The sequence below is a fragment of the Pelophylax lessonae genome (assembly GCF_965119305.1).
Source record: "Pelophylax lessonae genome assembly, chromosome: 8".
NCBI classification, from domain to species: Eukaryota; Metazoa; Chordata; class Amphibia; order Anura; family Ranidae; genus Pelophylax; species Pelophylax lessonae.
The window spans coordinates 290,273,737-290,300,345 of record NC_138775.1 but is presented as its reverse complement, the minus strand read 5'-3'; the positions used below and the strand labels follow the sequence as shown (position 1 = coordinate 290,300,345).

General features: G+C 48.2%; 1 protein-coding gene across 1 annotated transcript in view; it reads left to right on the top strand.

The window, feature by feature from the left end:
- Nucleotides 1-25,934, top strand: part of HYI (hydroxypyruvate isomerase (putative)) — a 34,042-nt gene extending 8,108 nt beyond the window's left edge. Inside the window, exons 4-8 of the mRNA XM_082266687.1 lie at nt 3,151-3,229; nt 3,310-3,359; nt 4,678-4,747; nt 16,871-17,005; nt 25,679-25,934. Coding sequence (XP_082122813.1) covers nt 3,151-3,229; nt 3,310-3,359; nt 4,678-4,747; nt 16,871-17,005; nt 25,679-25,752 — 408 coding nt within the window. The 3' untranslated portion in view covers nt 25,753-25,934. The remainder of the gene's footprint in view (nt 1-3,150; nt 3,230-3,309; nt 3,360-4,677; nt 4,748-16,870; nt 17,006-25,678) is intronic.
- Nucleotides 25,935-26,609: the final 675 nt, after the last annotated feature.

Below are 26,609 nucleotides of genomic sequence, written 5' to 3'. Positions count from 1 at the left end.
TGTGTAACATTGTTAAAGTTTATTAGAGCGCGGTCATGTGACCTTTTCCTTCATCTTATTGTGGAGGTGGGAGGTGACGTCGGTCAGAGGTCCTCCTCTGGGGTGGTCACTGGGTGTCATGGTGTCTTCAGATTCTGGACAGTCCCGGTGTGGTCTGGCCAATCAGTAACCTGCAATCCCGGAGGCCACTCAGTGCTGCTTACATCCGCATTATCAGATCTGTCCCTGGACTGCAAGTCCTCCAGTGCTCCGGCAGGTCCCAGCCTGGGAGCCATGCTGAGACTTGTAGTTCCTCAACATTCAGGTGTAAGGTTCTGGCACTCTCAGTGCCTCCTATCACATCATTTCCAGGTGCTTTCCATCTACCTAGATAGATGAAGCACATATAGGTGTGTTTTCCCTTTAAGAGTGCTGATGCTGTCATCACTGAGCGCCGGACTGGATGGCTATTTAAATCACCAGCTCTCACTCACGTGTTCGTTCAACCTGCTTTGTGCCTTGATGCTAACCTGTCTTGAAGCTCTCATGCTTGCAAGCATACCTCGCTGTCGGAACCACGCTGCGCTGATCCCTGTATCCCGCTACCGGATCATCCGCTCTTGTCGAACCTCTCCTCTGCTACATTGCTACTAGTGATAAGTACCCCACAGGGGAAATCTCAATAACCTTCATACTAAAGCTTACACTGTCTAGCTCTGCATACTAAGGACTGTTACTACAACTGCACTATCTAGATTGCTAGCTCTTGAGCCTACTATCATCTGCTCTTGCACTGGGTTAGTCTCTCCTGTATGTCATCTGCTATCCTATCATCTACTACCATACATGATTGCTAACCTATCTGCATCCCACCTGTTACTATCTCATTCTCAAGAACATTCCTCTCAAGTGTCTGTCACCTATCGTCTCTACTCAACCTGTCTCTTCAGCCTATCACCTCTATACTACTATATACATAGATCACTCCAGGAACTTATTGAGTGTGTGTATTTACTTGCTGAATTGAGATCATCCACACATGATGAGTCTTTGGGAGTTGGGATTGGTGTCTCAGCGTTTCTCTACATGACTACTGAAGTGGAATATTTCTGCAGCTGTAAATCCACATCATACATAAAACGCAGGCGCGTTACATCAGGGAGGGGAACATGTTGTTTTGGGACAGAAAATATAAAGGTCAGATGACACCAGATAATGACCATGGGTGGGAGGAGTTATGGAGAGCCCATGTCAGTTCTTCCTGGCGCTGATTATAAGAGGAACACCAGAGGATGGAGAAGACCAGTACATGAACCCCCTATGGAGGAAAGCCATGTCAGGGGGATCTTCCTGAGAGCTGGAAAAATCCACAGCCAGGACCTCAGTGAGGAATGGCTCCGGTCAGTGGGCGGGTCAGAGACCAGTGTATTGCTCCAGTCAGTGGGTGGGTCAGAGACCACAGTGTATTTCCCCAGTCAGTAGGCAGGTCAGAGACCACAGTGTATTTCTCTGGTCAGTGGACGGGTCAGAGACCACAGTGTATTTCTCCAGTCAGTAGGCAGGTCAGAGACCACAGTGTATTTCTCCAGTCAGTAGGCAGGTCAGAGACCACAGTGTATTTCTCCGGTCAGTGGACAGGTCAGAGACCACAGTGTATTTCTCCAGTCAGTGGATGGGTCAGAGACCACAATGTATTTCTTCGGGCAGTGGACAGGTCAGAGACCACAGTGTATTTCTCTGGTCAGTGGGCAGATCAGAGACCACAGTGTATTTCTCCAGTCAGTGGACGGGTCAGAGACCACAATGTATTTCTTCGGTCAGTGGGCAGGTCAGAGACCACAGTGTATTTCTCCAGTCAGTGGACGGGTCAGAGACCACAATGTATTTCTTCGGTCAGTGGGCAGGTCAGAGACCACAGTGTATTTCTCCGGTCAGTGGGCGGGTCAGAGACCACAGTGTATTGCTCCAGTCAGTGGGCTGGTCAGAGACCACAGTGTATTTCTCCGGTCAGTGGGCAGGTCAGAGACCAGTGTATTGCAGTGGGCGGGGCAGAGCCCACAGTGTATTGCTCCGGTCAGTGGGCGGGTCAGAGACCACAGTGTATTGCTCCGGTCAGTGGGTGGGTCAGAGACCACAGTGTATTGCTCCGGTCAATGGGCGGGGCAGAGCCCACAGTGTATTGCTCCGGTCAGTGGGCGGGTCAGAGACCACAGTGTATTGCTCCAGTTAGTGGGCTGGTCAGAGACCACAGTGTATTGCTCCGGTCAGTGGGCAGGTCAGAGACCAGTGTATTGCTCCGGTCAGTGGGCGGGGCAGAGCCCACAGTGTATTGCTCCGGTCAGTATGCGGGTCAGAGACCAGTGTATTGCTCCGGTCAGTGGGCGGGGCAGAGCCCACAGTGTATTGCTCCGGTCAGTGGGCGGGTCAGAGACCACAGTGTATTGCTCTGGTCAGTGGGCAGGTCAGAGACCAGTGTATTGCTCCGGTCAGTGGGCAGGGCAGAGCCCACAGTGTATTGCTCCGGTCAGTGGGCAGGTCAGAGACCACAGTGTATTGCTCCGGTCAGTGGGTGGGTCAGAGATGGCAGTGTATTGCTCCAGTCAGTGGGCGGGTCAGAGCCCACAGTGTATTGCTCCGGTCAGTGGGTGGGTCAGAGATGGCAGTGTATTGCTCCGGTCAGTGGGCAGGTCAGAGACCAGTGTATTGCTCCGGTCAGTGGGCAGGTTAGAGACCACAGTGTATTGCTCCGGTCAGTGGGCAGGTCAGAGACCAGTGTATTGCTCCGGTCAGTGGGCGGGTCAGAGCCCACAGTGTATTGCTCCGGTCAGTGGGCGGGTCAGAGACCAGTGTATTGCTCCGATCAGTGGGCGGGTCAGAGACCAGTGTATTGCTCCGGTCAGTGGGCAGGTCAGAGACCACAGTGTATTGCTCCGGTCAGTGGGCGGGTCAGAGATGGCAATGTATTGCTCCGGTCAGTGGGCGGGTTAGAGACCACTGTGTATTGCTATGGGGAGTAAGTGCAGTAGGCGGGTCGGTGACCGGGGGGGAATTGCTGTGGTCAGTCCGGAATTGTTATATATTATATAATTTGCACCCCCATTAACCTCCTCCAGAACCCAATGAGGGCTGTGATTGGTAGACTCAGCTCTCTTCCTGGCTTTCTATTGGCAGGTCGGTATCGTTGGACTTATAGAACCAATAAACTCTCGTATTTCTGAGCCGAGGTACTTCCTGAATACGCCACAGCAAGGTGAGTGAGTGGGGGAGGGGAGGCTTTATCCCCTATTGATTGTTATTGATCAATATTGATATGTATTGATGTGATTTCAGCGGCTGCGATCTTACAGAAAGTGGGGAGAGAAAATCTGAAGATGCAGATGGTGAGCATTACACTGTGTATGGGGGGGAGGGGGGGGGTTACTGGATATCTGATATCACTGATTTGTGATATGGGGGATGGGGTATAACATCACTGATATGTGATATGGGGGTGGGAGTATGACATCAAATATGAGGGGGGGTATGACATCACTGATTTGTGATATGGGGGGTGGGGTATGACATCACTGATATAGGGGTGGGGTATGACATCACTGATATAGGGGTGGGGTATGACATCACTGATATTAGATATGGAGATGACATCACTAATATGTGATATAGGGGGTGGGGTAGGACATCACTGATATGGGGGTGGGGTAAGACATCACTGATGTCTGATATGTAGGTGGGATATCACATCACTGATATGGGGGTGGGAGTATGACATCACTGATATGTAATATGGAGGTGGGGTATGACATCACTGATATTAGATATGGAGATGACATCACTAATATGTGATATAGGGGGTGGGGTATGACATCACTGATCTGGGGGTGGGGTATGACATCACTGATATGTGATATAGGGGGTGGGGTATGACATCACTGATATGGAGGTGGGAGTGTGACATCACTGTTTTGTGATATGGAAGTGGGTATGACATCACTGATATGGAGGTGGGGTATGACATCACTGATATGTGATATGGAGGTGGGGTATGACCTCACTGATATGTGATATGGGGGTGGGGTAATACATCACTGATTTGTGATATGGAGGTGGGAGTATGACATCACTAATATGTTATATGGGGGTGGGGTATAACATCACTGATTTGTGATATGGAGGTGGGTATGACATCACTGATATGGGGGTGGGGTATGACATCACTGATATGGGGGTGGGGTATGACATCACTGATTTGTGATATGGAGGTAGGGTATGACATCACTGATTTGTGATATGGAGGTAGGGTATGACATCACTGATATGGAGGTAGGGTATGACATCACTGATTTGTGATATGGAGGTAGGGTATGACATCACTGATATGGAGGTAGGGTATGACATCACTGATTTGTGATATGGAGGTGGGGTATGACATCACTGATATGGAGGTGGGGTATGACATCACTTTTTTGTGATATGGAGGTGGGTATGACATCACTGATATGGGGGTGGGGATGACATCACTGATTTGTGATATGGAGGTGGGGATGACATCACTGATATGGAGGTGGGGGATGACATCACTGATTTGTGATATGGAAGTGGGTATGACATCACTGATTTGTGATATGGAGGTGGGGTATGACATCACACTGTCAATATTTGGTGGTGGGATGGCTGACACCGTCTCTGTGTCTGTGACAGGACATCTTCCACTGGCAGATCATGGATGGAAATCTGACTGAGAACATCCGGAGATATTTCCCGTTGATCGGTGAGTGTCCGTCTGTCCGAGGTTCTGGCATTCCGTGTTTCCTCAGACTGTGATCCTTCCAGAATAAAACCCGATGTCTCCATTCTGGGTGGAGAAATGTAGAAGTAAAGGTTTGGGATGGAGGGTGCACTTTGTATGGGTGGAGAGGACATCATGCAGAGGTATTGCTGGGTTCGGTAGTTTTAGCTGAAAATCCGGCCTCCTGGCAAAGGAGATCAGAGTCATTGTCTGTTCCCACTCATATACTGCAAGTCCCTCCCCACTGTCAGCCCTGATGAAGAGCTTTTCTGATCCCTGAGGTGTGTTGGAAGTTGTTTCAGTTTTAATTGAACAGACTGTGATCTCTGCTGGAACTCCATGACTATACATTGGATTGGTCACTTCCAAGTCCCATCCTCTATCCGCTGTAACTGGTTTGGGAACGACCTCAGCTATCCCTCCCCAGGACCCCCAGACCCCGACCGCCCACTTCTAATGAATTCCCTGCAGCTCAGCTTCCAAAGGTTCCACCCCAAAGGTGTTCTATCAGGTTGAGGTCAGGACTTTGTGCAGGCCAGTCAGGATCCTCCACCCCAAACTCCCCCATCCATGTCTTTATGGACCTTGCTTTGTGCACTGGTGTGCAGTCATGTTGGAACAGGAAGGGGCCATCCCCAAACTTTTCCCACAAAGTTGGGAGCATGGAATTGTCCAAAATGTCTTGGTATGCTGACGCCTTATGAGTCCCCTTCACTGGAACTAGGGGGCCAAAAACAACCCCACACCATAACCCCCCCTTCACCAAATTATTTGGTCCAGAGCACAAAGCAAGGTCCATAAAGACATGAACGAGTGAGCTTGGGGTGGAGGAACCTTGACTAGCCTCAACCCGATAGAACACCTTTGGGATGAATTGGAGCTGAGACTGCGAGCCAGGCCTTCTCATCCAAAATCAGTGCCTGACCTCACATATGAGCTTCTGGAAGAATGGTCAAACATTCCCATAGACACACTCCTAAACCTTGTGGACAGCCTTCCCAGAAGAGTTGAAGCTGTTATAGCTGCAAAGGGTGGGCCAACCCAATATTGAACCCTACGGACTAAGACTGGGATGTCATTAAAGTTCATGTGTGTGCAAAGGTAGGCGTCCCAATATTTTTGGTAATATAGTGTGTGTTGGAAAACTTTGTATTACCATTTTTCCATGACAATAAGAGAACACGGTCTATTCATGGAGGAGACTCACCATCAGGAGCTCCTAATACGCTGACCTCTGCTTTCCTCTTTCTATATACGGTATATACTCGAGTATAAGCTGAGTTTTTTAGCATGTTTTTTTATGCTTAAAAAGCACCCCTCAGCTTATACTCACGGTCTCACTTACCTATTAAAAATGGCGCCACCTGGAGCCAACTCGGCACCGCGCATGCGCCGTCTGCCCGAGCATCGGCGGCGCATGCACGGTGACGTGTTGGCGCCATTTTTAAATGTAAGGCGCCTCACCGACAGCTAAGTAAGACTCTTCCGCAGCCCCTGCATTTCCTCATGCAGTGCTGCAGGCGTGGTACAGGACATTCTCCTGTACCATGCCCGCAGCACTGCATCTCCTGTACCATCTCCTGTGCCATGCCTGTACCATCTCCTGCACCATGCCTATACCATCCCTGTACTATCTCCTGTGCCATGCCTGTACCATCTCCTGTGCCATGCCCGCAGCCCTGCATCTCCTGTGCCATGCCTGTACCATCTCCTGTGCCATGCCCGCAGCCCTGCATCTCCTGTACCATGCCTGTACCATCTCCTGTGCCATGCCTGTACCATCTCCTGCACCATGCCTATACCATCCCTGTACCATCTCCTGTGCCATGCCTGCAGCCCTGCATCTCCTGTGCCATGCCTGTACCATCTCCTGTACCATGCCTGTACCATCTCCTGTGCCATGCCTGCAGTCCTGCATCTCCTGTACCATGCCTGTACCATCTCCTGTGCCATGCCCGCAGCCCTGCATCGCCTGTACCATCTCCTGTGCCATGCCCGCAGCCCTGCATCTCGTGCACCATGCCTGTACCATCTCCTGTACCATGCCCGCAGCCCTGCATCTCCTGTAACATGCTTGTACCATCTCCTGTACCATGCCCGCAGCCCTGCATCTCGTGCACCATACCTGTACTATCTCCTGTGCCATGCCTGTACCATCTCCTGTGCCATGCCTGCAGTCCTGCATCTCCTGTACCATGCCTGTACCATCTCCTGTGCCATGCCCGCAGCCCTGCATCTTCTGTACCATCTCCTGTGCCATGCCCGCAGCCCTGCATCTCCTGTACCATGCCTGTACATCCTGTGCCATGCCCGCAGCCCTGCATCTCGTGCACCATACCTGTACCATCTCCTGTACCATGCTCGCAGCCCCTGCACCATGCCCGCAGCCCCTGTTTTGGGTCTCATGGTGGTCCAGTTGGGTCCAGTAGCAGCTGCATTTCCCACCCTAGGCTTATAGTCGAGTCAATAAGTTTTCCCAGTTTTTTGTGGTAAAATGAGGCGCCTCGGCTTATATTTGGGTCGGCTTATACTCGAGTATATACGGTACACTGCCATGTCTTTGCTCCTCAGTTGATGCCTTTTTTCATACGTCTATCCATGCGCTTCCCACACAGATTCCTCCCATTCACCCGTCAGTGATCTGTGTGCTCTGAGCTTCCTCTGGAATGCTTTACATCCGATTCTCATTGTCCAACCATAAACAATTCTCAAACAACGCATAAAAAAGATAAAGTAAAAAAGGTCAGCAAGGGAAGCCTTTGTGTCTCTCCCTGTACTGGTGTCCCAGCGGCGGTACGTTATGCTGTGGTGTGCGTTGTGTTGGGTGGTGCCCTGCGTTCTTACAACCCATCACATTGTTTACTTTTAACAACTTCAGCCCCGGAAGGTTTTACCCCCCTTAATGACCAGGCCATTTTTTGCGATTGCGTTGCTTTAACTGACAATTGCGCAGTCATGCAACGCTGTACCCAAATACAATTGATGTCCTTTTTTCCCCCCACAAACAGAGCTTTCTTTTAGTGGTATTTGATCACCTGTGCGATTTTTCGTTTTTTACGCTATAAACACAAAAATAGCGACAATTTTGAAAAAACACCAATATTTTCTATTTTCTGCTATAAAACATTCCCAATAAAAAATTAAAAAATCCAATTTTTTTTTATCAGTTTGTATTCTGCTACATATTTTTGGTAAAAGAAAAATCCCAAAAAGCGCATAATTGGTTTGCGCAAAAGTGATAGCATTTACAAACTATGGGATAGATTTCTGGATTTTTTATTTATTTTTTATTAGTAATGGCGGCGATCAGCGGTTTTTATCGGGACTGCGACATTGCGGCGGACATATCTGACACAAAGGGGGAGATCTACAAAACATGGAGAGTGCAAAATCTGGTGCAGCTCTGCATAGAAACCAATCAGCTTCCAGGTTTTATAGTCAAAGCTTAATTGAACAAGCTGAAGTCAGAAGCTGATTGGCTACCATGCACAGCTGCACCAGATTTTGCACTCTCCAGTTTTAGTAAATCAACTGCAAAGTGTAATAAAGAAGTGATACAAAGGGGCTCATGCACAGCTGCACCAGATTTTGCACTCTCAAGTCTTAGTAAATCAATCCCTAAGTGACACTTTTTGGGGGGACCAGTGACATTAATACAGTGATCAGTGCTAAATAATATGCACTGTTAGTGTCGGTTCACACTATGGCGATCCGACTTCGGGGGTGACTAGTGAAGTCGCTGTGCATCGCGACTTCAGCGCGACTTGCACGGACTTCACATAATGGAAGTCAATGCAAGTCGCTCCGACTTCGGTCAAAAGTAGTGCAGGAACTATTTTCTGAGTCGCTCCTATTAGAACAGTTCCCATAGCACTGAATGGACCGCGACTTGTCAGGCGGCCAAGTCGCCTGACAAGTCGCGGTAGTGTGAACCGGGACTTACTGTATAAATGACACTGGCAGGGAAGGGGGGTAATCAAGGGGTTAAATGTGTTCCCTAGATGTGCTTTCTAACTGTGTGGGGGATGGATTAAACAGAGGCACAGAGAGATCGGTCAGCTTAGCTGAATCACCCGATCTTTCCCTGCCTCTCTGACAGGAGAGCCATCTTACATTGTTTACATACCAGACGGCTCTCCTGTCAGTATTGCCGAAGATCGCGGGAGGCCGGCGGTGATCGAGCTCGCTCCTCCCGTGGTCTGGCTCCCGCTGTGTCTAATCACAACGGAAGCGCGGCTCCGGTGGCGCGCGGACGCCGGCGAAACCGCGTGCACATAATCACGTAGATCTACCCTGCCGCAATAAATCTGCGTGGGGCGGTCGGCAAGTGGTTAATCTTAACCCCGTCATATCCAAAGTCAGAACAAACCTTAATTTTGCAACTTTGATTTGTGTTAGTAAAATTGTACAGCTGTGGCCAAAAGTTCTGAGAATGACAAAAATATTAATTTTCACAAAGTCTGCTGCTTCAGTGTTTTTCAATCTTTTTGTCAGATGTTACTCTGGTATACTGAAGTATAATTACCAGCATTTCCTAATTGTACAAGGCTTTTATTGGCAATTACATGAAGTTTATGCAAAGAGTCAATGTTTGCAGTGGTGTTCCTCCTTTTTCAAGACCTCTGCAATCGCCCCTGGCATGCGGTCAGTCAATTTCTGAGCCACATCCTGACTGATGGCCGCCCATTCTTCTATAATCAATACTTGGAGTTTGTCAGGATATGTGGGGTTCTTTTCTTCACCCGCCTCTTGAGGATTGATCACAAGTTCTCTATGGAATTAAGGTCTGGGGGAGTTTCCTGGCTATGGACCCAACATTTCCATGTTTTGTTCTCCCCAAGCCACTTACCGTATATATACTCGAGTATAAGCCGACCCGAAGATAAGCCGAGGCACCTATTTTTACCACAAAAATTGGGAAAACTTATTGACTGGAGTATAAGCCTAGGGTAGGAAATGCAGCAGCTACTGGTAAATTTTAAAAATAGATACCAGAGGCTGCGGACATGGTACAGGAGAGGAAGAAGCTGCGGGCATGGTGCAAAATATGCAGAGGCTGCGGACATGGTTCAGGAGATGCAGGGCCACTGGCATGGTGCAGGAGATGCAGAGGCTGCGGGCATGGTGCAGGAGATGCAGAGGATACGGGCATGGTGCAGGAGATGCAGAGGATACGGGCATGGTGCAGGAGATGCAGAGGCTGCGGGCATGGTACAGGAGATGCAGAGGCTGCGGGCATGGTGCAGGAGATGCAGGGCTGCGGGCATGGTGCAGGAGATGCAGGGCTGCGGTCATGGTGCAGGAGATGCAGAGGATACGGGAATGGTACAGGAGAGGCAGGGCTGTGGGCATGGTACAGGAGATGCAGAGGCTGCGGGCATGGTACAGGAGATGCAGAGGCTGCCGGCATGGTGCAGGAGATGCAGGGCTGCGGGCATGGTGCAGGAGATGCAGGGCTGCGGGCATGGTGCAGGAGATGCAGAGGATACGGGCATGGTGCAGGAGATGCAGAGGCTGCGGGAATGGTACAGGAGAGGCAGGGCTGTGGGCATGGTACAGGAGATGCAGAGGCTGCGGGCATGGTACAGGAGATGCAGAGGCTGCGGGCATGGTACAGGAGATGCAGAGGCTGTGGGCATGGTGCAGGAGATGCAGAGGCTGTGGGCATGGTGCAGGAGATGTAGAGGCTGTGGGCATGGTGCAGGAGATGTAGAGGCTGTGGGCATGGTGCAGGAGATGTAGAGGCTGTGGGCATGGTGGAGGAGATGCAGAGGCTGTGGGCATGGTGCAGGAGATGCAGAGGCTGTGGGCATGGTGCAGGAGATGTAGAGGCTGTGGGCATGGTACAGGAGAATGCAGAGGCTGCGGGCATGGTGCAGGAGATGCAGAGGCTGTGGGCATGGTGCAGGAGATGCAGAGGCTGTGGGCATGGTACAGGAGATGCAGAGGCTGTGGACATGGTGCAGGAGATGCAGAGGCTGTGGGCATGGTGCAGGAGATGCAGAGGTCTTACTTACCCATCCCCAGAACTGTTAGTTTAACGGACAATTGCACGGTTGTGCGACACTGCATGCAAATAAAATTGATGTCCTTTTTTCCCCACAAACAGAGCTTTCTTTTGGTGGTATTTGATCACCTCTGAGATTTTTATTTATTGTGCTATAAACAAAAGAAAAAATAGCGACAATTCTGGAAAAAAAAAAAAAAAAAAAAAGATACTTTTCACTTTCTGCTATATAACATTCCCAAAGATAAAATGTAAAAATCTATTTTTTTTCATAATTTTGGGCTAATTTGTATTCTGCTACATATTTTTGGTAAATAAGTGTATATTGATTGGTTTGCACAAAAGTTATCGGCTCTACAAACTAGGGGAAATATTTATGTCATTTTTATTTGTCTTTTATTAGTAATGGCAGCGATCTGCGATTTTTTGCAGGACTGCGACATTGCGGCGGACAGTTCGGACCCCTGACTGACATTTTTGACACTTTTGGGGGGGACCAGTGACATTACTACAGTAATCAGTGCTAAAAATATGCACTGCTACTGTAATAATGACACTGGCAGGGAAGAGTTTAACACCAGGGGCGATCAAAGGGTTAAGTGTGAGCCTAGGGTGTGTTTTCTACCTGTATGGGGGAGGGACTTGTGAAATACCTGTATAGAAGGATCACAGGAGCTCTGTGATCATTCCAGAGAGAAGAACGGTCGGTTGTGTTTACAACAGCTGATCGTCATTCTCTTTCAGCGGGGAGCGATCGCTGGTATCAGACGGCAATTTGTCACTGTAATAATGACACTGGCAGGGAAGGGGTTAACACTGTGGGTGATCAAGGGGTTAAATGTGAGCCTAGGGGAGTGTTTCTAACTGTATGCGGGAGGGGCTTGTGAGATGACCATAGAGACTTGTGATCCTATATAGAAGGATCACAGGCGCTCTGTGATCATTCCAGGGAGAAGAACGGTCAGCTGTTCTCTTTCAGCGGGGAGCGATCGCGGGTGGCTGGCGGCAATCGTGGATTGGCATCCCTGCTGACGAGTGGGGGCTCCCAGGAGCACTCCTGTGAACTGCCGTACCTGTATATCTGTGGTGGGCGGTCGGCAAGTGGTTAATGGAAGTCGCCTCCAAGTCAGATCCTCCTCTATATTGATGTGATTTGGATCCAACATTGCAGGAAGATTACCCAGGAATGCCCTGAAAGTCGCATCAAAGTAGTACTCAAGTCGCACTGCAGATCGCAGTAGTGTGAACCGAGCCTAACGCTAAATTCAATCAAACCCTGAATTAGGTAATTATTTTTTTACTTTGTTTTTAACCATTTAAGCCCCGGAAGATTTTACCCCCTTCCTGTCCAGGGGGGCATTTTGCGATTCGGCACTGCGTGACTTTAACGGACAATTGCGCAGTTGTGGGACGCTCTACCCTAACGAATTTCACGTCCTTTTTTTTCCCACAAGCAGAGCTTTCTTTTGGTGGTACTTGATCACCTGTGCGATTTTTATTTTTTGCGCTATAAGCAAAAAAAGAGCATCACGTTTGCAAAAATAACAATATTTTTCACATTTTTTTTTATATTAAATTCTTCCCAAAAAAATGTAAAAATCTAAATTTTTTAACATTTTTGGCCAATTTTGTTTTCTGCTACCTATGTTTGGTAAAAAAAAAAAAATCGCAAAAAGCGTATTTTGATTGGTTTGTGTAAAAGTTATCGCGTCTACAAACTACGGGAAAGATTTTTGTCATTTTTATTGTTTTTTTTTTTTTAACTAGTAATGGCGGTGATCTGCAATTTTTTTTTTTTTGCGGGACTGCGACATTGCGGCGGAAAGATCGGACCCCTAATTGACATTTTTGACACTTTTGGGGGTACCAGTGACATTACTACAGTAATCAGTGCTATATATATGCACTGTTACTGTAAAAATGACACGGCAGTGAAGGGGTTAATTTTATTTGAGAGGGAGGGGTTAAGTGTGTCCCTAGGGGCGTGATTCTAACTGTGATTGGATGTGGCTGTCTGTGTAACAGCAGAGATCTACGGTCCTACATAGCAGGACCATATGATCTCTGCTGTTACACAGGGGAGAATGACAGACGGCTTTGTTTACATTAGCCGCCTGCCTTTCTCCCGGTGTAACCGGCGATCGCAAGTGACCAGCGGACATCGGGTCCGTCGGTCACTCGCGCGGGGGGGGGGGGGGGGGGAATCCGTTGGTGAGTGGGAGCGTGCCTCCGGCGGCGCGCGCTCGCTCGCTCCCTAGAGCCTCACAGGCTAGCGACATCGCTTTGCCTGTGAAGGGCTGATCGCCGCAGTAAATAGTCGTGCGGCGGTCGAAAAGCGGTTAACAACTTTTTTTTTTTTTTTTTTTTAAGACTTCTCCTCTGGCAAGAAGAAAAAGATATTTAGTCAGTTAGTTGCGGTGATTCGGTATCTGTCATTATAGTGGGTTTCTTTTTCTTTCTTATTTACATTAGATTGTAAGCTCTAATGAGCGAGGCCCTCTGATTCCTTCTGTATTGAATTGGATTGTAACTGTATTGTCTGCCCTCATATTGTAAAGCGCTGCGCAAACTGTTGGCGCTCTATAAATCCTCTATAATAATAATAATAATAATAATAATAATAATAAGAGCGGGTGCTGATAGGTGAGCATTATGTGTTTTTTTTATTTATTTATATGTTATAAATTGTGAGGAGTTTCTTTTAAAAAGTAATTTCATTGTAACTTATTTGCAATGATAATGAAGTATTTATCTCATCTTATACATATTTATGCCACTCTAACGCATCTGCAAAATGCACACCAAACCTCGAGGTGCTGTGCGTTTTTATGTAGAAGAGTCTGGAACTTCTTTCCCAGTTTCTAGAACCTAGAGCAGCGCTTTGTAATGAATCGGCCGCTCGGCCCATGCAGCATTGAAACGCCCCTGTGCTTGGTCACACCTATGGGGATGAAGAGAGCTTTAGGCCCCTTTCACAGCGGCCGGATCTGTTTTTAAGGGACTGCGCTTGTTTAGCGGGGGGATCGCTCCTCTGATCCCCGCTCAGCAGGCGGATGACTGGTCCGTCTCCACTCGCTGTAGAGAGAGACAGACCTATCAGATCCTCGCTCTCCACTATGGGGAGATCAGATCAGATTCCGCTGGACGGATGACGAACGTATCGCAATCCGTCTGTTTGTCCGCTGACACCCGTCTCCCCATAGAGGTCAATGGTTGGCCTGATGGGTCCACCTGGAAAAAGGGACAGGCGGACCCGATTGGTCCGATTGTGTGAAAGGGGCCTCAAAGTGTTCACCTTTTCACAAAAAATGTAACGGTGCATCCTTTCCAATCCTCCACCCCTACGGTCCACGCTACACTTACCTCCATGGCTCTACCCTTCCATCCCCCCCTCCCCCCCCACCGGTCCATGCTGTACTTACCTCCATGGCCCTACCCTTCCACCTCCCCCCCACCAGTCCACGCTGCACTTATCTCCATGGCTCTACCCTTCCATCCTCCCCCCCCACCGGTCCACGCTGCACTTACCTCCATGGCTCTACCCTTCCATCCCCCCCCCCCTCCACCGGTCCACGCTGCACTTACCTCCAAGGCTCTACCCTTCCACCCTCCCCCCCACGGTCCACACTGCACTTACCTCCATGGCTCTACCCTTCCATACCCCCCACTGGTCAACGCTGCACTTACCTCCATCGCTCTACCCTTCCATTCCCCCCCCCCCCCCCCCACTGGTCCACGCTGCACTTACCTCCATGGCTCTACCCCTCCCCCCCCACCGGTCCACGCTGCACTTACCTCCATGGCCCTACCCTTCCACCCCCCCCCTCCCGTCCACACTGTACTTACCTCCATGGCTCTACCCTTCCATCCCCCCCCCCACCGGTCCACGCTGCACTTACCTCCATGGCTCTACCCTTCCATCCCCCCCCCCCCTCCACCGGTCCACGCTGCACTTACCTCCAAGGCTCTACCCTTCCACCCTCCCCCCCACGGTCCACACTGCACTTACCTCCATGGCTCTACCCTTCCATACCCCCCACTGGTCAACGCTGCACTTACCCCCATCGCTCTACCCTTCCATTCCCCCCCCCCCCCCACTGGTCCACGCTGCACTTACCTCCATGGCTCTACCCCTCCCCCCCCACCGGTCCACGCTGCACTTACCTCCATGGCCCTACCCTTCCACCCCCCCCCTCCCGTCCACACTGTACTTACCTCCATGGCTCTACCCTTCCATCCCCCCCCCACCGGTCCACGCTGCACTTACCTCCATGGCCCTACACTTCAACCCCCCCCCCCACCAGTCCACGCTGCACTTACCTCCATGGCTCTACCCTTCCACCCCCCCCCCCCACCGGTCCATGCTGTACTTACCTCCATGGCCCTACCCTTCCACCTCCCCCCCACCAGTCCACGCTGCACTTACCTCCATGGCTCTACCCTTCCATCCCCCCCCCCCCCTCCACCGGTCCACGCTGCACTTACCTCCATGGCTCTACCCGTCCATACCCCCCCCCCCCTCCCCCCCCACCGGTCCACGATGCACTTACCTCCATGGCTCTACCCTTCCATACCCCCCCTCCCCCCCACCGGTCCACGCTGTACTTACCTCCATGGTTTTACCCTACCATCCCCCCCTCCCCCCCACCGGTCCACACTGTACTTACCTCCATGGCTCTACCCTTACATCCCCCCCACCGTTGCACGCTGCACTCACCTCTATGGCTCTACCCTTCCACCCCCCCCCCTCCCCCCCACCGCTCCACGCTGCACTTACCTCCATGGCTCTACCCTTCCATCCCCCCCCTCCCCCCCACTGGTCCACACTGCACTTACCTCCATGGCTCTACCCTTCCATCCCCCCCTCTCCCCCACCAGTCCATGCTGCACTTACCTCCATGGCCCTACCCCTCCAACCCCCCCCCCCCCCACAGTCTACACTGCATTCACCTCCATTGCCCTATTCCACCATCCAATAAATAAATAAAAATGACAGAAATCTTTCCCTTAGTTTGTAGACGCAATAACAAACCAATCAAAATACGCTTATTGGGATTTTTTTTTACCAAAAAATATGTAGGAGAATACAAATTGGCCTAAAAGGATGAAAGAAATTAGATTTTTACATTTTTTTTTTATTTTGGACAGTTATATAGCAGAATATGAAAAATATATATATTTTCAGAATTGTCGCTCGTTTTTTTGTTTATAGCGCAAAAAATAAAATCGCACAGGTAATCAAATACCACCAAAAGAAATCTCTATTTGTGGGGAAAAAAGGACATCAATTTTATTTGGGTACAGCGTCGCACGACCGCGCAATTGTCAGTTAAAGTAACGCAGTGCAGAATCGCAAAAAATGGCCTGGTCATTAAGGGGGAAAAGCTTCTGGTCCAGAAGTGGGTAAAAACGTTTTTCAAGGAGAGATCATTGGTTTCCCCAATTCCCTTTTCACAATTTTGAATTACTTATGGGCTTTTCCTATACATTTTCTCGGTACAACAAGCAACCTTGATAATTTGTGTTTGTCACACAAAGGGCCACTTATCCTGTAAAGTGGATCTGTCACTAAGTGGCTCATTGAGAAGTGCGCCATTCTCCGAGCCTTTGATTCATCCCCGCCGTATTAGGAGTACCTGCCGTTTAATACTCACAGATGTTTCTAGAAGGCCGGATCTCTTGGTACACAAGTGCCGTCCTTCACCGAGTACTCGGAATCCTCCCTTCTCTGGAGATGGCTGTGATTAGTCCGCCGCTACGATTTACATCCTCATCGGTAAAACAGACACTTCTCTTTGTGCAGCTGCTGGCGGCGTCCGAACCCGTCTGGCAGAAATCAAGCTGTTGTAATTTTACGTTCCGGCGAGATAATGGCGGTAAAAAGTCGGTGGATGGAAGGCTGGTGTTATTCCTCGACAAAATGCGCTTATTTACTAGTGAGGAACGGCAAATTAGAAATTGTTCTGATCTACTTCCACCGCCATTTACTTTCCTATTGATTGAGGTCTGTCCTGGCATCGCCGTGTTTATTAAGCTGAGCTCTCTGGGAAATGGGGAGACCGCCATTAATAACGCTTTGTATGGTTCTCTGGGTGCAGGTCACGTCCAAATCGCACAGGTCCCTCACCGCCACGAGCCGGACAGTCCCGGAGAGCTGAATTTCCCATATCTGTTTGACCTTCTGGAGGAGCTGGGCTACCAGAGATACGTTGGGTGCGAATACAAACCTCGAGGTGAGTGACCGGCGTGGGGGATCCCCGGCAAACCCTGGACTGGTTTGTTGTTCACTTATGTTACATTGTTATAAACAATTATACAATATGTATAAAAAATTTCTCAGATGGTTGAGGGTGCAATTGCCAACATTCCTTAATAGACTTTTCATATATATATATATATATATATATATATATATATATATATATATATATATATATATATATAGTGCCTTGCGAAAGTATTTGGCCCCCTTGAACTTTGCGACCTTTTGCCACATTTCAGGCTTCAAACATAAAGATATAAAACTGTAATTTTTTGTGAAGAATCAACAACAAGTGGGACACAGTCATGAAGTGGAACGAAATTTATTGGATATTTCAAACATTTTTAACAAATAAAAAACTGAAAAATTGGGCGTGCAAAATTATTCATCCCCTTTACTTTCAGTGCAGCAAACTCTCTCCAGAAGTTCAGTGAGGATCTCTGAATGATCCAATGTTGACCTAAATGACTAATGATGATAAATAGAATCCACCTGTGTGTAATCAAGTCTCCGTATAAACGCACCTGCACTGTGATAGTCTCAGAGGTCCGTTTAAAGCGCAGAGAGCATCATGAAGAACAAGGAACACACCAGGCAGGTCAGAGATACTGTTGTGGAGAAGTTTAAAGCCGGATATACAGTGGGTACGGAAAGTATTCAGATCCCCTTAAATTTTTCACTCTTTGTTATATTGCAGCCATTTGCTAAAATCATTTAAGTTCATTCTTCTTCCTCATGAATGTACACATAGCACCCCATACTGACAGAAAAACACAGAATTGTTGACATTGTTGCAGTTTTATTAAAAAAGAAAAACTGAAATATCACATGGTCCTAAGTATTCAGACCCTTTGCTCAGTATTTAGTAGAAGCCCCCTTTTGATCTAATACAGCCAGGAGTCTTTTTGGGAAAGATGCAACAAGTCTTTCACACCTGGATTTGGGGATCCTCTGCCATTCCTCCTTGCAGATCCTCTCCAGTTCTGTCAGGTTGGATGGTAAACGTTGGTGGACAGCCATTTTTAGGTCTCTCCAGAGATGCTCAATTGGGTTTAAGTCAGGGCTCTGGCTGGGCCATTCAAGAACAGTCACGGAGTTGTTGTGAAGCCACTCCTTCGTTATTTTAGCTGTGTGCTTAGGGTCATTGTCTTGTTGGAAGGTAAACCTTCGGCCCAGTCTGAGGTCCAGAGCACTCTGGAGAAGGTTTTTGTCCAGGATATCCCTGTACTTGGCTGCATTCATCTTTCCCTCGATTGCAACCAGTCGTCCTGTCCCTGCAGCTGAAAAACACCCCCACAGCATGATGCTGCCACCACCATGCTTCACTGTTGGGACTGTATTGGACAGGTGATGAGCAGTGCCTGGTTTTCTCCACAAAAAATAAAGGAACAGAGCGCACACCGCCCTAGTGTAACACCATTTATTTGAAGTTAATAGAAGCCATAAAAACAGGTACTCGCAAACAGATAGGAAGTCATGCATGGAAATAAATATCCCCCGATGATGTTTACAGGGCTGTCTCCTCCTAGCCTCGGCGGCTCAGCTGTTCGTCCTGCACTAGTCAGTGAGTATCGTACGGCTAAGCCAACCGCCTCGGATTACTCAAGGAGACTCTATGTGGTGAGCCTGCGCACGGTCCAGCCGCCGCCGCACACCCTCCAAGAGCCGGATGCTATAGCCGCTCAGAGAAACTGACAATGCGGTTAAGCAGAGGGAGACTCCACGATCTGTTTGTGAGTACCTGTTTTTATGGCTTCTATTAACTTCAAATAAATGGTGTTACACTAGGGCGGTGTGCGCTCTGTTCCTTTATTTTTTGTACAGCTGCTTTGCCTCATATCCCATGGAGAGTTAGGAGAGCTGCCACGCTTCATTCATGTGTCTCACCACAGGCCATATTACAAGATTCCCCAGCTTGAGAATCAATCTCCAGGATCTGCGCAGGGACTGGTAATGTGTGTTTTCTCTGTGCTGGTTTTCTCCACACATACCGCTTAGAATTAAGGCCAAAAAGTTCTATTTTGTTCTCATCAGACCAGAGAATCTTATTTCTCACCATCTTGGAGTCCTTCAGGTGTTTTTTTGCAAACTCCATGCAGGCTTTCATGTGTCTTACACTGAGGAGAGGCTTCCGTCGGGCCACTCTGCCATAAAGCCCCGACTGGTGGAGGGCTGCAGTGATTCTCCCATCTCCCGACTGCATCTCTGGAGCTCAGCCACAGTGATCTTTGGGTTCTTCTTTACCTCTCTCACCAAGGCTCTTCTCCCCCGATAGCTCAGTTTGGCCGGACGGCCAGCTCTAGGAAGGGTTCTGGTCGTCCCAAACGTCTTCCATTTGAGGATTATGGAGGCCACTGTGCTCTTAGGAACCTTAAGTGCAGCAGAAATCTTTTTGTAACCTTGGCCAGATCTGTGCCTTGCCACAATTCTGTCTCTGAGCTCTTCAGGCAGTTCCTTTGACCTCATGATTCTCATTTGCTCTGACATGCATTGTGATCTGGAAGGTCTTATATAGACAGGTGTGTGGCTTTCCTAATCAAGTCCAATCAGTATAATCAAACACAGCTGGACTCAAATGAAGGTGTAGAACCATCTCAAGGATGATCAGAAGAAATGGAAAGCACCTGAGTTAAATATATGAGTGTCACAGCAAAGGGTCTGAATACTTAGGACCATGTGATATTTCAGTTTTTCTTTTTTAATAAATCTGCAACAATGTCAACAATTCTGTGTTTTTCTGTCAGTATGGGGTGCTATGTGTACATTCATGAGGAAGAAGAATGAACTTAAATGATTTTAGCAAATGGCTGCAATATAACAAAGAGTGAAAAATTTAAGGGGGTCTGAATACTTTCCGTACCCACTGTATATATATATATATATATATATATGGCTTTTTTTCAGCTGAAACTTGGTGGAACTGAGTTCCACCACCTTTGGCTCAGCCCTCTGCTCCCTGCTCATCATTATCACTTGTAAACACAAAGGTCTGGCTTCCTGTGTTTTCCAAGTGCAGTATGGGGGCAAAGGAGATGCCAGTGCCTGGGGTGCAGTGTGAATGCTGACACCCCCACTGGATGATCTCCCTGCAAGTGAGAAAGGGGAAGCCATCTACAGTGTGAGGGGAGGTACTAGAGAAGAAAGAAGAGGGGTAAAAGTGAGATGTGGATGGGGGGATGCAGAGATGAACAGCTGTGGAAGAAGGCTGAACTCTGCACTCTGTGTATAGCACACCCCGGAACTCTGCACTGTATACATAGCACACTCCCTTACTCTGAACATAGCACACCCCTGAACTCTACACGGTATACATAACACACTGCCGTACTCTGCACAAAGCACACCCCTGAACTCTACACGGTATACATAACACACTGCCGTACTCTGCACAAAGCACACCCCTGAACTCTACACTCTGTGTGTAGCACACCCCTGAACTCTGCACTGTATGCATAGCACACTCCTGTACTCTGAACTAGAGATCGACCGATTATCGGCAAAGCCGATATATCGAGGGCCAATATTGCACTTTCCCTGATATATCGGCTTTTAATTTACCAATATTGTCGATATTTCGGGAAAGTGCTTGTACCGGAGTGATGCCTGCAGCTAGAGCATCACGCTGGTACCGGCGTCCATAGCCGATGGTCGGCTGTCTTGTAATGACAACCGATGCGGCTGAGAAGCCACTCGGCTGTCATTCCAAGGAGCGGGAGGGGACGTCCCCCCCTCCCGCCGCCTTCCGCGGCTCGCCCGGTGGGACGGGAGACCCGGGAATCCTACCTTCACCGCTGTCTGACCCGGGTTTCCATTTTTTTAATTCGGCGCCGCCACGTACCCGGAAGTGGTCATGACATGACATCACGTCCAGGTACTGGCGGCGCTGAATTCAAAAACTTACAGCATTCAAAACAGCAAAACTTAGTGTTTTGAATGCTTTTAAGCGCAGCGGAGGGGTTTGGGGTCTTTTAGACCCCCAGATCCCTCCACCACAGTACCTGTAGACATTAAAAAAAACCCCCAAAAAAACGTTTTAATGTCCAAGAATATCGGCCGATACCGATATCCGATTACCAAAATATCGGTATCGGCGGTAAAAAAACGACATTGGTCGATCACTATTCTGAACTTGGCACACCCCTGAACTCTGCACTTTGTGTGTAGCCCACCCCTGAACTCTGCACTGTATACATAGCACACTCCCGTACTCTGCATGTAGCACACACCTGAACTCTGCACTCTGTATGTAACCCCACTGAACTCTGTACATAAGGCACTCCTGATATTTGATGCCCTTTTAATACCCTCCCTACAGTTAGTGAAATGTTGACCAGTTTGGGGAGGAGCTCATGGTTGAGTTCCTGCACCTTTTTTCTGAGAAAAAAAGCCCTGTATATCCACTTTGGTTGGGATTTTTAGGGCAATTATACGACAATACGTATAAAAACATATAGATTTTTATTGTTCACTTTAAAAAAAATTGTTAAAAACAATTCATACACCATATTGTATATGCCAAGAAAAACGACCTGTAATGACACATCATGGATCATGAAATATTTAAGATTGCCAAAGAAGTGGCATTCCCCAACTACTGCTTGTTACATTCCGTGGTGGTTATAGCAACAATTGATGGTTCCCAATAGGTGGGGGTATCCAATATGCTTTGAATAACTTCTTCCTCAGGGATATTATATCCACTTCTTTATTTTAATGCTCTCCAGGCTTTCAAGGGAGTGCCCTGTTCTCTCCCTGGAGCCACAATCACACCATGTAGGGCCCCTGGATATTTGTCCAAAAAGGAAGTTGAACCCTTCAATGAAAGTGTCCCCAAAAACCAATATGGAAAGGGAGTTGACAGCATTTCCTCCTTGCACTTTGCCGGGGAAAGACACTTGGAGGCTTCAGACTTTTGGTGCGCTTTCATAAAACACACAAACTAATGTAATACTGGATTTTTGTCTTACCCTAAAATTCTTTTCTCTAAGGTTCACTGACGGACACAGCTTTAAGTCTTCAGACCATTGGGCTTTATGCGGTTCCTCTTCAGGAGTAGGACTAGGCGGAAACCATTTTGGTTACGCCCCTAGGGCAGTCCCAGAGGATATACCATCACTTCCTGCTGTAGGACTCCAGTTTTTTAACAAGCAGTGTCAGAAGAACATATAGCTCAACCCCAACAGAGGGGTGGGTGCTGTGTTCGTCAGTGAACCTCAGAGAAAAGGATTTTATGGTAAGACAAAAATCCAGTTTTCTCATTCGTTCATTGACGGGACGCAGCTTCAAGTCTTCAGACCATTGGGATGTCCCAAAGCAGTATCAACATGAGGGGTGGGAAAAACCTCAGCAAACGCAGAATTCCCAACAAGGCTAAACATAGCCAACCAGGTAACAACAGGAGCTCAACTAGGAACAACTGGAGCTTACCACCAGGAAAAAAATTACACTTTCAAGAAGTGGAAGCCTCTGCAACTGCTGCCTGGAAAACTTTACGGCCAAATGCTGCATCCAAAGATGCAACTACATCCACCTTATAAAACGTTGTAAATGTGTGTACAGACGACCACACACACCTGAACCACTGACACCTGATGACGGAAGGCCTAGGAAGCACTAAGCGCCCTCGTAGAATACGCTGTAACCGCTTGCCGACCGCCGCAAGTACATATACTGCGGCGGTCAGCCCTGTGCAGGCAAAGTGACGTATGGGTACGTCACTCGCCTGCGAGCCAATAGGGGGCGAGCGCACACCGCCGGAGGCGCACTCCCGCTCGCTCACTGTGATCCCCGCGCGTGTGACCGGCGGACCCGATGTCCGCCGGTCACTCGCGATCGTCCGTTACAGGGGGAGAAAGGCAGGCGGCTAATGTAAACAAAGCCGCCTGTCATTCTCCCTTGTGTAAGTGCAAAGATCATACGGTCCTGCTATGCAGGATCGTATATCTCTGTAGTTGCACAAACAGCCACATCCCATAACAGTTAGAATCAGGCCCCTAGGGACACACTTAACCCCTCCTTCTCCAATAAAGTTAACCCCTTCCCTGCCAGTGTCATTATTACAGTAACAGTGCATATGTATAGCACTAATTACTGTAGTAATGTCACTGGTACCCCCAAAAGTGTCAAAAATGTCAGTCAAGGGTCCGATCTGTCCGCTGCAATGTCGCAGTTCCGCAAAAAAAAAAAAAAAAATCGCAGATCGCCGCCATTACTCGTTAAAAAAAAAAAACAATAAAAATTACAAAAATCTTTCCCTTAGTAATTGCAATAACTTTTGCGCAAACCAATCAAAATACGCTTATTGCGATTTTTTTTACCAAACATATGTAGCAGAAAACAAATTGGCCTAAAATGTTAAAAAATTTAGATTTTTACATTTTTTTGAGGAATTTCATATAAAAAAAATTTAAAAATTTTGTTATTTTTGCAAAATTGTCGCTCTTTTTTTGTTTATAGCGCATGATCATAAAATTGCACAGGTGATTAAATACCACCAAAAGAAAGCTCTGTTTGTGGGGAAAAAAGGACGTCAATTTAATTTGGGTACAGTGTTGCACGACTGCGCAATTGTCCGTTAAAGTCACGCAGTGCCGAAACGCAAAATACCCCCTGGTCAGGAAGGGGGTAAAATCTTCCGGGGCTTAAATGGTTAACAGGGAAAGGAGGAACCTGACCCTTAATGGAATAGGCCTGCACCACCGTCTGCCTGATCCACTTGGAAATGGTCGCAGCAGATGTGGCCTGCTCCTTACGAGGTCCATCCGTAAGAACAAACAAAGAATCAGATTTTCGAATCGGTTCAGTCACCACCAGGTACACCCGAATAACCCTTACCACATCTAAGGAATGTAAGGCAATTTCCTTAGGATGTTTCGGCTTAGGACATAGGGACGGTAACACAATATCTTCATTCAAATGAAACCCAGAGACAACCTTAGGAAGGAACGCCTGACAGGGTCGCAACACCACTTTGTCCCTATGAATCACCGGGTAACGTGACCGACACCCTACGCGCGGAAGTAATAGCAACTAAGAAGGACACCTTCTGCGACAAAGTGAGCAGAGGAAGTTCTCGAATATTTTCAAAAGGAGGCTTTTGAAGCACCGACAATACCAAATTGAGGTCCCACGGAGGCACCAGGGATCTCACCGGCGGAGCCAGATGGCAAACTCCTTGCACAAAAGTGTGAACCAAGGATTTCGCCACCAACAGCCTTCGGAAAAATATGGCCAAAGCGGAAATCTGGCCTTTGATGGTGCCCAGAGCCAAACGTTGATCTACACCTAGTTGTGGAAACTCCAACAGACGAGAGAGAAAAGGAATGGGGAGAAACCCCCTGAGACTCACACCAAGTAATATACGCCTTCCAAACCTTCCTAGAGGTAGATTTCCTAGCTTTTAACAACGTAGGAATCACCGACTCTGACAGCCCTCCTATGGTCACCAGGCGGGTGCCACTCCCAACAGTCCACCGCACCATCTTGGAATGGGGGTGCTGCGGCCTGAGGTATGCTGCCACTCTGATCATGATTGCTGTAGTGACCAAGGCTATGCGCCCTCGCAAGGTTTTTCACTCGCCGGCCAGCCCCCGTCCAGTGGGACTATGTCGCGACTAACCTAGCGCAGAGCTAATAGTTAGGTCGCGCTCACAGGCCAGACTGGGAAGACCGTAAGTAAAAAATTCAATTTTAAAAAGGAAAAAATGCCAGGACCACAGATCCCAGCAGAGCCAGGTCCTTACTCCTGACTAGGCAGAAAAAAAAAATGGAGTCCTACAGGAGGAAGTGATGGTTCACCCTCTGGGAATGCCCCAGGGATGTAACCAAAAAGGTTTCTGCCTAGTCCTACTCCTGAAGAGAGACAGCATAAAGCCCACTGGTCTGAAGACTTGAAGCTGTGTCCGTCAGTGAACGAAAGAGAAAAGCATTTTAATGTTTACAGCCTAGCGCAAAATCAAGGCAATTTTCAGCATTTTTATGGGGTGCATTGCGACACACTCAGGGTTATTTTTCAGTGGGAACGCAGTTCCAGCACCTCCAGCAATGAATTTTATGTAATGGCAAGGGGTGTGATGGACGGTCTTCTGATGGTGGCTGCTGGGAGGATCTATTTTGGCGAGGTGGTCTATTGTTGCTGGGGAGATCTATTGTTGCTGGGAAAGGGATCTACCTTTGAGGGAGGCGTCTATTGTACCTGACTGCTGGAGTCTATTGTTGCTGCCAGGGGTCTATTGCTGCTGGGGTGATATTTTGTTGCAGGGTCCATTGTTGCTGGGGGAATCTATTGTTGTTGCAGGGGGGTCTATTTTACTGCTTTTCTTGTTATCATTAACAAATTACTCAGTATGGCAAAACGATACTTGGCTCTGTATTCCCTAAGTGAGGCAGTGCTGGGAGGTGGGTATGAGCAAAGGCACAAAGTGACTTACAGGAGGAGGAGGGGGGGAAATATGGACACACTACACCACAGTGCAACGTGCTGGGGGATATAAAGGCATAAGAAATGTCACTTTGTGAATTGTCAATAAAGTTACGGGAAAAAAAAGGGTAAACGTATTGTAAACAGTTCATCACCCCGTTCCCCTCACAGCGGCCGCGGTAGAACAATCTTTTAACCTTTTATAAACGCTGTTCTGTTTTCCAGGTGACACCATAGCTGGACTCGGTTGGATGGAGGAATATCATAAGAGGCGTGAAGAGCGAGCCAAGTCCGACTGAAGCCCCGGAATACCGAGGGTGCCACTCTAGGATCCAATGCAACTGCAAGACCTCAGTCTGAACTACAACTCCCAGAATTCTGTGAGGAGTAAACATGGAGGGGGCAGAGGATCTGTAGAGCAAAACACGGGAAGGGAGTATTTGTATAACAATAAGAAAAGCAAAAATGATTCACAGTGCTCATAGGGAGAAATCAGGTCCAAGCTGTGCCTTTTGGTCATCAAAGGCAGCACTTTCTGCATTTGTAATTCTACTTTTTGATTGTAAATAATTGTTTTCACTCTTCCAAACATTCTTTATTCATGGTAAATAAAATGTGTTACTTTGTTTTTCTATGCCTCCTACTCAGGAGCTTTTCCTATGGAGGGATATGAAGGTAATGTTATATTGAATAAATCACATTGCAAGTTCCCATGTGCCTTGTCTTCACTGTCTCTGTGTGAGGGACTCTTGGTAGAGGAGCAGGGCTTTGCTTCTGTATGTCAGAGCTGCTCCCATTCTCTGATGACTGGTGGGGTAATGATGAAGCAACAGGAGAGGTGCAAGAAACACAGATCCACAAACTGGAAGCAGGGGGATCCTTGCCCTACAGGTCCTCAGGTACAGCTTCCTCTCCAGCAAGGAGAACAGAGATCAGCACAGTACTGACATCCCAAAACTAAGCTACAGGCAGATAGAAAACACACAGCTTTGTATTATTGCATTCTTAAGTGCTGGTTCACACTGTTCCGACTTGGTCACCTGACAAGTCGTGCTCCATTCTGTGCAATTGGAACCGTTCTAATAGGAGCGACTCAAGACTTAGAAAAAGGTTCCTGCACTACTTTTGGGCGAAGTCGGAGGGACTTGCATTGACT